The 11,022-nt window shown below is 40.5% G+C and overlaps 1 protein-coding gene across 1 annotated transcript in view; it reads right to left on the bottom strand.

Annotated features, from left to right (window-relative positions):
- Positions 1-2,749: 2,749 nt before the first annotated feature.
- The window catches only part of GLP1R (glucagon like peptide 1 receptor), a 469,752-nt gene continuing 461,479 nt past the window's right edge, over positions 2,750-11,022 (bottom strand). Inside the window, exons 12-13 of the mRNA XM_089692563.1 lie at positions 8,046-8,087; positions 2,750-5,472 (exon numbers count right to left, since the gene is read on the bottom strand). Coding sequence (XP_089548689.1) covers positions 5,335-5,472; positions 8,046-8,087 — 180 coding nt within the window. The 3' untranslated portion in view covers positions 2,750-5,334. The remainder of the gene's footprint in view (positions 5,473-8,045; positions 8,088-11,022) is intronic.

Raw genomic sequence — 11,022 nt, forward strand, 5'->3', positions numbered from 1 at the left:
ATCTGCATGAATATTCCCGAGCATAAATCCCCCCTCCCAGAGCTGCTGTCAGAAACCACGGGGCCCTGTACAGCCAACGTGACAGGGCCCCCAAATAAACACAGTTCACTAAGCTGTAGTTATGATTGAACACAATGAGTGATTGGTACCGATAGCTCATTGTGTTCATTCAGGAAAGGAAGAGGCTGGTAAATGTGACATATTTACAGACCCTTCCCCCACTCTTCATCCTAAGGATCCTATAATGTATTTGCAGCTGGGAAGGAGAGGAGAGAAGCCAGGAGCATTGAGGGGGTGAGGGACATGGGGGGGGGGGGGGTTGGCTTGGGTAGCATGGGGAAATGTATGGTGCTCTATGAGGTGCCATACAGAGGATCAGTTCCAGTAATTGACCCCCTCCCCAACCCCCCCCCTGCTGTGCTGATCACCCTCCCTGCCCACATCCAATTAACTCAGCTGCCTGGGCCCCCTTGCTGGTCTGGCCACCATACAGGAGAACCAGTGGTACCCCCTTATCCACGGCCCTGCTCCCTCCTCCCATTACAATCCCCTCTCTCAGCACAAATCTTTACTTCTTCAATCTCCCCTCCCAGCTCAAATCATCTCTCTCCCCAAATCCCCTCCAGTACAAATCTCCCCCCCAAAAAAATCACCCCCCCCTTTGCACAAATCCGCTATACTTCTAACTTCCAATCGAAGTACACATCCTCTTCCCCTCATTACAAATCCCCCCCCCCCAATCCTCCATTGTAGTACAAATCCTCCCAAAATTCCACTCCTAGAACAGATTTTGTCCCCTCTCTACCATATCACCTCTAGCACAAATCCCCCCTCCTAGCACAATCCTCTTCCCCTATCCCCCCTCCCAACACAAATCCCCCCAAATCACAAGTCCTAGCACTCCTTCCAAAATTTCCCCTCCTAGGACACTTTTTACCCCCTGCTGTCCCCCAAAATCCCCCTCCAAACACTAATCCCCCTATCTCCTTGTGGCACCCCCACCCACCTCACATGATACCACAGTGCCCAGGACAGCTGCCCCTCCTGTCCCTCACTTGTTCGGGCCCTGGAGTATCCTCAATGTGCACAGATTGAAGATTGAGGTCAGCAGAGGTTGCCTATGGTCTCTGCTTCTTATCTAAGAGGGACCCTGATGTAAGATGGAAACGGTGATGTAAGGGGGGCTCTGATGGGGACCCTGATGTAAGAGGGGACTCTGATGTTGGCCCTAATGTGGACCCTAATGTAAGAGAGAACTATGGTATGGAGCCTGATGTAAGAGGGGGCCCTGATGTTGGCCCTAATGTGGACCCTAATGTAAGAGAGAACTATGGCATGGACCCTGATGTAAGAGGGGGCCCTGATGTTGGCCCTAATGTGGACCCTAATGTAAGAGAGAACCATGGCATGGAGCCTGATGTAAGAGGGGGCCCTGATGTTGGCCCTAATGTGGACCCTAATGTAAGAGAGAACTATGGCATGGACCCGGATGTAAGAGGGGACCCTGATGTTGGCCCTAATGTGGACCCTAATGTAAGAGAGAACTATGGCATGGACCCTGATGTAAGAGGGGACCCTGATGTTGACCCTAATGTGGCCCCTAATGTAAGAGAGAACTATGGCATGGAGCCTGATGTAAGAGGGGGCCCTGATGTTGGCCCTAATGTGGACCTTAATGTAAGAGAGAACTATGGTATGGACCCTGATGTAAGAGGGAACTCTGATGTTGGCCCTAATGTGGACCCTAATGTAAGCGAGAACTATGGTATGGACCCTGATGTAAGAGGGGGCCCTGATGTTGGCCCTAATGTGGACCCTAATGTAAGAGAGAACTCTGGTATGGACCCTGATGTAGAGAGAATTGAAATTAAAGCACCACATCACTGCTAAGAGGTCCAGAAACAATTTTATTCCATTAAAACTCAGAGTACAATCCAAAAAGGAAGCAATGCGTTTTAGGGGTCCAAGCGCCCCCTTCATCAAAGCATTAGCATGGTTGCTGCCAAGGCCTGTGCTTGTAATTCACACTTGAAATAAATACCATTGTAGGTCCAGTTCACTTCTGGTTTGCTCAGAATTTTGCCAGTCAGGCCCTGATGAAGGGGGCGCTTGGAGCCCTGAAATGCGTTGGATATTTTATGAATTGTACTCTTGACTTTTAATGGAGTAAAGTCGTATCTGGACTACTTAGCAGTGGTGTGGCCCTTCAATTTCAATTCTTGTTACATTACACTACAATCCAAGGAAACTGTGGAGATCCTCCGGAGTGTAGAAGACGCCTGCCCAGGATCCAGATCATTTACACCAACATCAATACCTGAAGATAACAATACCAGCAAGAAAACCCTCTGGATCCAGCACTAACTTTCCATTATTTTCCTCCCCTGATGTAAGGGGGACTCTGATACTCATTTTTTTTTCACTGAAAAGGGAGGTCCCTGCAAGATTGTCTATTATATGTCTCAGTGATAAAATGTCTCTCCATCTAAATAAATGTGATTTTTCAACACATGCTCAGAAAAATCTTTGTTTCTTTCATTTAAGAACAAAGCAGAAATGGAAGGTAGAGGGATGGGATCTGATGATGGAAAGGTAGTCAAGATATGAGATGATTGAGGCTGATGGTGAGGTAGGATTGGAATTCATAGTACAGGGGTGGAAGGCTGGTAGCTGACGGTGAAGGGACAATAAGGATGGGCTCTGATGATAGAAAGGTAGTAAGGATCTGAGATGATGGTGGGGGGGGGAGGGACTGGAGCTCATGATAGTGATTTAGTAAGGATGGAGGCTGATGGTGAGGTAGGATTGGAATTCATAGTACAGGGGTGGAAGGCTGGTAGCTGATGGTGAAGGGACAATAAGGATGGGATCTGATGATGGCAAGGTAGTAAGGATCTGAGATGATTGAGGAGAAGGATTGGAGCTCATGATAATGATTTAGTAAGGATGGGGGCTGATGGTGAGGTAGGATTGGAATTCATAGTAGAGGGGTGGAAGGCTGGTAGCTGATGGTAAAGGGACAATAAGGATGGGATCTGATGATGGAAAGATAGTAAGGATCTGAGATGATTGAGGAGAAGGATTGGTGCTCATGATAATGATTTAGTAAGGATGGGGGCTGATGGTGAGGTAGGATTGGAATTCATAGTAGAGGGTTGGAAGGCTGGTAGCTGATGGTGAAGGGACAATAAGGATGGGATCTGATGATGGAAAGGTAGTAAGGATCTGAGATGATGGGAGGGGGGGAGGGACTGGAGCTCATGATAGTGATTTAGTAAGGATGGGGGCTGATGGTGAGGTAGGATTGGAATTCATAGTAGAGGGGTGGAGTAATGCTAGCTGATGGTGAAGGGACAATAAGGATGGGATCTGATGATGGAAAGGTAGTAAGGATCTGAGATGATGGGGGGGGGGGGAGGGACTGGAGCTCATGATAGTGATTTAGTAAGGATGGGGGCTGATGGTGAGGTAGGATTGGAATTCATAGTAGAGGGGTGGAGGAATGCTAGCTGATGGTGAAGGGACAATAAGGATGGGATCTGATGATGGAAAAGTAGTAAGGATCTGAGATGATTGAGGAGAAGGATTGGAGCTCATGATAGTGATTTAGTAAGGATGGGGAACTGGTGGTGAAGGGGTGGAGGCATGGGTGCTGATGTTGGAAGGCATGAGAGCTGATGTTGGAAGGCATGAGAGACATGAGAGCTGATGGCGAAAATGGAAAGATTAAAGTTGAAGGTGTGGTGTGGAATGTGAGTTTAGGGTAAAGGGATGCAAGGGACAGGAATTATTGGTGAAATGGAGAGCGAGTATAATTGGAGTAAGGGGAATGGAAGTTAATGATGGAGGGATGGGAGATGAAGAGATTGAAGGCACAAGAGGTTATGGTGGTGGAGGGATGCTGGAGTGAGGGAAATGCAGAACAGGGGGGACATGTAATGAAGCCACGGAGAGGATGAACAGAGGATGAACATAGCTGGTATTGTAATGGTAGAGAGGAGGAAAAGAGAAGAGAGGAATAAAAGATAAAAAGAGGAGGTGGTACTTGTAAAGCTCAGGTGGTGAAGACCAAAGGAGGATGGTTGGTTTGTGTTATAAGAGGGCATGAGCTGAGAAATATGCCATGAAAAGTGAAGAAATGGTGATGGAGACCATCTGACAGAATATTAGGGGGAACAGACTAGATGCACATCAAGAAGAACAGTAACCAAAGGGTACTATATGGAACCAAATCAGGGGCCAGTTGAGAAAAGATAAGAGGCACTGGGGGAAGAGTAGAGCAGGAGACTAAGTAATCTGAGGGGGGGGACTGGCAAAACAAAATCACCTGAAAAACAAAAACTTGCAGATTAGGTAAACAGAGACCTTAAGAATCAGAACAGACAGGCCAATACAGATGGGTAAGCTCTTGTTGCATCATGAGAGAAAAGCCCTTTGTTACCACTTCTGACCTATTCAGCTACAACCTTGCCACAGATAAATCCTAATTTTCCACATGTGTATGTTTTTTTTTCTAGAAATGTCTAGGCGTCGTACAATCCGGAGCTCCACTTTTACAATAAATGCTCATCTGCTGATCATAACTGATATCTTTCTATGCAAACTAGATAAACTTTCCATTCCTGGAGGCCTTTTAGAAAATGGTGAAGAGTTTTCCGATTATTGACTTTAAAAATCCACAATAATATTACTCAGATGTGGTTTCGTTTAGCTACTTGTCCAGTTCTTGTCAGTTGTGGTCCTGGAATGGTTAGCCCCAATATTTGTCATTTGAAAATAATTCCTTGCAAAAAAGTCATGAGAAACATCATTGTTTACGTTTATATCTGGTGACGCAATAGGAATCTGGAAAGTAAAACACAAAACTGAAACTCGTTCAATCCCTCAAGTTCTAGAAAGAAAGTTAAGTCAACATGGAAACATGTCTACGGGATACATTCATTGGGGTTCTCCTGGTCACAAAAGGTTTGTGTTCATTGAACATGGACAGCATGTGATAGCTCGACAATATAAAGACCTGTATCAACTTTAATCCATCCTGAGACTTGTAATAAAACATTTTTCTCTCATGTTCTGTAGTAATCCGTGCCACCTCCACATATAAGACATTGGTGGAACTTTTCCAATCTTAGAATTTCCCGGCCTTCCATGCCTGAAATAGGTCTGGACTTCTGATTCATGAGATTGTGATAATCGTCTGAAAAATACATATAGAATGGACTTTTTTTTGTCTTCTTGTGCAAATCAATGGACCTTGAGTGGCGTTTGCTTTGGTGACTTCAAAGTTGGTGACACTGTTGCAGTCACGATCCATCCGTCCATGAAAAGACGCCGTTAGACACTGCTACCCACAGTGACTCCACTGCTCAGGCTGTTGGCTGGGAATTTGATGGGTTTCATGCTGCTGTCTCTCTGGCTATACAAGTTCTCCAATCTCCATCTTTCCCAACGTCTCTGAAACTCAGCCTGAACCTGAAAGAGAAAAATGGACTTCAATGGACTTTTGGGGAAAATATATGTATTCAATTAACTATTTTATTATTATTCCTATGCACTATGTTATCTATGTACTATGTACCTATCCTCATATCACATTTATATACATTTTATTTCTAGCCTAGATGAAAGGTTCCATTACCTACACAGTCCTACAGTCAAATAAAGTACCTGCAAACAATATGCCTCTTTCCTTGTCCATAAAGGTTCCTCTTTTGGAGTCAGATACTCATTTTGTATGCTTCTGGAGCCATCAACCTATTGTTACAATTGGGTACTTACAAACTCATTCATCTAAAACAGCCATTCTCAAGCATTGTTCCATAGAACCCTAGGGTACCTCCCGGGGGTGTGTAGGCATTCTTTGATCTGTGGCTAACTGACCTCCCTTCTAGAGGTGCCTGCATAGTTCCAGGTCCAACCCCACTAGGCAGAGCCAACAGCATGACTCCAGCGGTGTCGCTTGGCTACCCCTGTAATTATTACACAGTATTTATAAAGCGCCAATAGTTCGCTCAGCGCTGTACATTACAAATGTAACGGGGGCATTCTTCCCGCTAACCACCACTGATGGAAAGGGCATCTTCCCAATGCCCCGGATGGACTAATCATACTAGGGGTTCCCTGAGATCTGAAAAATATTTCAAAGGGTTCCTCTGAGGTAAAACGTTTGAGAAAGACTGATCTAAGATATAAATGTATTGTATAGTTCATTATATTATATATTATATTTTATTTTATTTTGGACTAATATTATATTATAGATTATATTGTATTATACTGTATATCCTGTAGGATTATATTTGATATATTTTGTTATATTTTGGGCTATAGTACATTTTATTATATATAGCATTATATTATATATTGGATTATATTATATTATATATTGGACTATAATATGTTATACAGTATGATAGATAGGGTTATATTATATTTTATTATATTATATATAGGATTATAATATATTTTGGATTATATTATATTTTGGACTAATATTATGTTATAGATTACATTGTATTATATATCCTGAAGATTTATATATTATATGATATTTTATTATATTTTGGACTATATTAAATGTTATTATATGTAGGATTATATTATATATTGGATTATATTATATATTGGACTATAATATGTTATACAGTATTATAGATAGGGTTATATTATATTTTATTATATTATATATAGGATTATATTATATTTTGGACTAATATTATATTATAGATTATATTGCATTATATATCCTGTAGGATTATATATTATATGATATTTTGTTATATTTTGGACCATATTAAATTTTATTATATGTAGGATTATATTATATATTGGATTATATTATATATTGGACTATAATATGTTATATTGTATTATAGATAGGGTTAGATTATATTTTATTATATTATATTTTGGATTATAATATATTTTGGATTATATTATATTTTGGACTAATATTATATTATAGATTATATTATTATTATTATTATACAGGATTTATGGCGCCAGCGGTTTGCTCAGCGCTTAACAATATAACGGGAGACAATACAGCAACAATACAGTTCAATACAAGAGGGAAAGGAGGGCCCTGATCCTGGGAGCTTACAATCGTATTATATAGCCTGTAGGATTATATATTATATGATATTTTGAACTATATTAAATTTTATTATATGTAGGATTATATTATATATTGGATTATATTATATTATATATTGGACTATAATATGTTATACAGTATGATAGATAGGGTTATATTTTATTTAATTGTATTATATATAGGATTATATTATATTTTGGATTATATTATATTTTGGACTAATATTATATTATAGATTATATTGCATTATATATCCTGTAGGATTATATATTATATTTTATTATATTTTGGTCTATATTAAATTTTATTATATATAGGATTATTAGGATTATACTATATATTGGACTATAATATGTTATAGAGTATTATAGATAATATTTTATTATATTATATTACATATAGGATTATAATATATTTTGGATTATATATTATATTATATTTTGGACTATATGATATTATATATAGATTATATTACATTATATTATAAATTGGATTATATTATATTTTATTAGATTTTTTACTATATTATATACTATAGATATTATTTTATATTTTGGATTATATTATATTGTATATTGGACTATATAATATTATATTTTGGATTATGTTATATTATATATAGGATTATATTATACTGTATCACATCATACTACATATTGTGCTATATTACATTATACTATATATTGCTTATTATACAGAATCATCTTCCGGCATCTCCTGGCTCTGTACACACTCATCATTATACAAATGGAAATATGAGGCGTATAATGAGAACAACGCGGCCGATGCAGGTTCTGTAACGTACAATGACAATGACAGCCAATGGAGTGATCGCTGTGCGCTCCGACGGAGATGACGCCAAGCTGGCGCTGCTGATTCATGCTGCTGGCCGGCTGTGCAGGTAAAGCGTCTGAATTATGACCCCAAACAAAGATTTGTTGCGTCTTACCTCATTGTTCATGAAACAGTACAAAACCGCAACCATCAATCCCTGGAAGAGAAGAGCAGAGAATTCCCGATCACAGGACGGTCAATCATCGGTGCATTTCTTTCACTCTAAATAAATTCCATCGTTCTGATGATAGCCAAACACAAGCCGACCTCAATGCTCTGTGTAATTGGGGGACTATGGGGCCAATGAGGTTTAATGTTGATAAATGTAAGGTTCTGCACTTGGGGGCTAAGAATATGCATGCATCATACATACTAGGGGGGCTACAACTGGGGGGGGGGGGGTCAATGGTGGAGAAGGATCTGGGGGGGGGGTCAAAAGTGGAGAAGAATCTGGGAGGGGTCAATGGTGGAGAAGGATCTGGAGGGGGCAATGGTGGAGAAGGATCTGGAGGGGGCAATGGTGGAGAAGGATCTGGGGGGGTCAATGGTGGAGAAGGATCTGGGGGGGTCAATGGTGGAGAAGGATCTGGGGGGGTCAATGGTGGAGAAGGATCTGGAGGGGTCAATGGTGGAGAAGGATCTGGAGGGGTCAATGGTGGAGAAGGATTTGGGGGGGTCGACGGTGGAGAAGGATCTGGGAGGGTCGACGGTGGAGAAGGATCTGGGGGGGGGTCAATGGTGGAGAAGGATCTGGGGGGGTCAATGGTGGAGAAGGATCTGGGGAGGTCAATGGAGAAGAAAGATCTGTGGGTTCTGGTGGATCTCAAGCTGCGGGTTCTAAAGCGAGCAAAATCCTCGCTTGTATTAGGAGAGGTATAGACTCCAGAGAGAGATATCATATCCCCCCCCCCAGTACAAATCATTAGTATGACCTCATCTGGAATATGCAGTTCAGTTTTGGGCTCCAATTCACAAAAAGAACATTGAGGAACTGGAGAAAGTACAGAGAAGGGCAACTAAAGTGATAAGAGGCATGGAGGAGATCAGCTATGAGGAAAGATTAGAGGAACTGAATTTATTCTCTACTGAGAAAAGGAGATTAAGGGGGGATATGATCTCCATGTATAATACATAAGGGGGATATGATCTCCATGTATAATACATAAGGGGGATATGATCTCCATGTATAATACATAAGGGGGGGGGGTATGATCTCCATGTATAATACAAAAGGGGGGGATATGATCTACATGTATAATACATAAGGGGGGATATGATCTCCATGTATAATACATAAGGGGGGGGGGTATGATCTCCATGTATAATACATAAGGGGGGAATATGATCTCCATGTATAATACATAAGGGGGGAATATGATCTACATGTATAATACATAAGGGGGGATATGATCTCCATGTATAATACATAAGGGGGGGGGGGGTATGATCTCCATGTATAATACAAAAGGGGGGGATATGATCTCCATGTATAATACAAAAGGGGGGGATATGATCTCCATGTTTAATACATAAGGGGGGATATGATCACCATGTATAATACATAAGGGGGGGATATGATCTCCATGTATAATACATAAGGGGGGGATATGATCTACATGTATAATACATAAGGGGGGGATATGATCTCCATGTATAATACATAAGGGGGGGATATGATCACCATGTATAATACATAAGGGGGGATATGATCTCCATGTATAATACATAAGGGGGATATGATCACCATGTATAATACATAAGGGGGGATATGATCTCCATGTATAATACATAAGGGGGGATATGATCTCCATGTATAATACATAAGGGGGATATGATCTCCATGTATAATACATAAGGGGGGATATGATCTCCATGTATAATACATAAGGGGGATATGATCTCCATGTATAATACATAAGGGGGGATATGATCACCATGTATAATACATAAGGGGGGGATATGATCTCCATGTATAATACATAAGGGGGGATATGATCTCCATGTATAATACATAAGGGGGGATATGATCTCCATGTATAATACATAAGGGGGGATATGATCTCCATGTATAATACATAAGGGGGATATGATCTCCATGTATAATACATAAGGGGGGGGGGTATGATCTCCATGTATAATACATAAGGGGGGAATATGATCTCCATGTATAATACATAAGGGGGGAATATGATCTACATGTATAATACATAAGGGGGGATATGATCTCCATGTATAATACATAAGGGGGGGGGGTATGATCTCCATGTATAATACAAAAGGGGGGGATATGATCTCCATGTATAATACAAAAGGGGGGGATATGATCTCCATGTTTAATACATAAGGGGGGAAATGATCACCATGTATAATACATAAGGGGGGAATATGATCTACATGTATAATACATAAGGGGGGGATATGATCTCCATGTATAATACATAAGGGGGGGATATGATCACCATGTATAATACATAAGGGGGGATATGATCTCCATGTATAATACATAAGGGGGATATGATCACCATGTATAATACATAAGGGGGGATATGATCTCCATGTATAATACATAAGGGGGATATGATCACCATGCATAATACATAAGGGGGGATATGATAACCATGTATAATACATAAGGGGGGATATGATCTCCATGTATAATACATAAGGGGGGATATGATCTCCATGTATAATACATAAGGGGGGATATGATCTCCATGTATAATACATAAGGGGGGATATGATCTCCATGTATAATACATAAGGGGGGGATATGATCTCCATGTATAATACATAAGGGGGGATATGATCTCCATGTATAATACATAAGGGGGGATATGATCTCTATGTATAATACATAAGGGGGATATGATCACCATGTATAATACATAAGGGGGGGATATGATCTCCATGTATAATACATAAGGGGGGATATGATCTCCATGTATAATACATAAGGGGGATATGATCTCCATGTATAATACATAAGGGGGGATGTGATCACCATGTATAATACATAAGGGGGGATGTGATCACCATGTATAATACATAAGGGGGGATGTGATCTCCATGTATAATACATAAGGGGGGATGTG

This window comes from Staurois parvus, unplaced genomic scaffold (assembly GCF_062004578.1).
Source record: "Staurois parvus isolate SC_StPar_1 unplaced genomic scaffold, SC_StPar_1.0 ptg000595l, whole genome shotgun sequence".
Taxonomy (NCBI): domain Eukaryota; kingdom Metazoa; phylum Chordata; class Amphibia; order Anura; family Ranidae; genus Staurois; species Staurois parvus.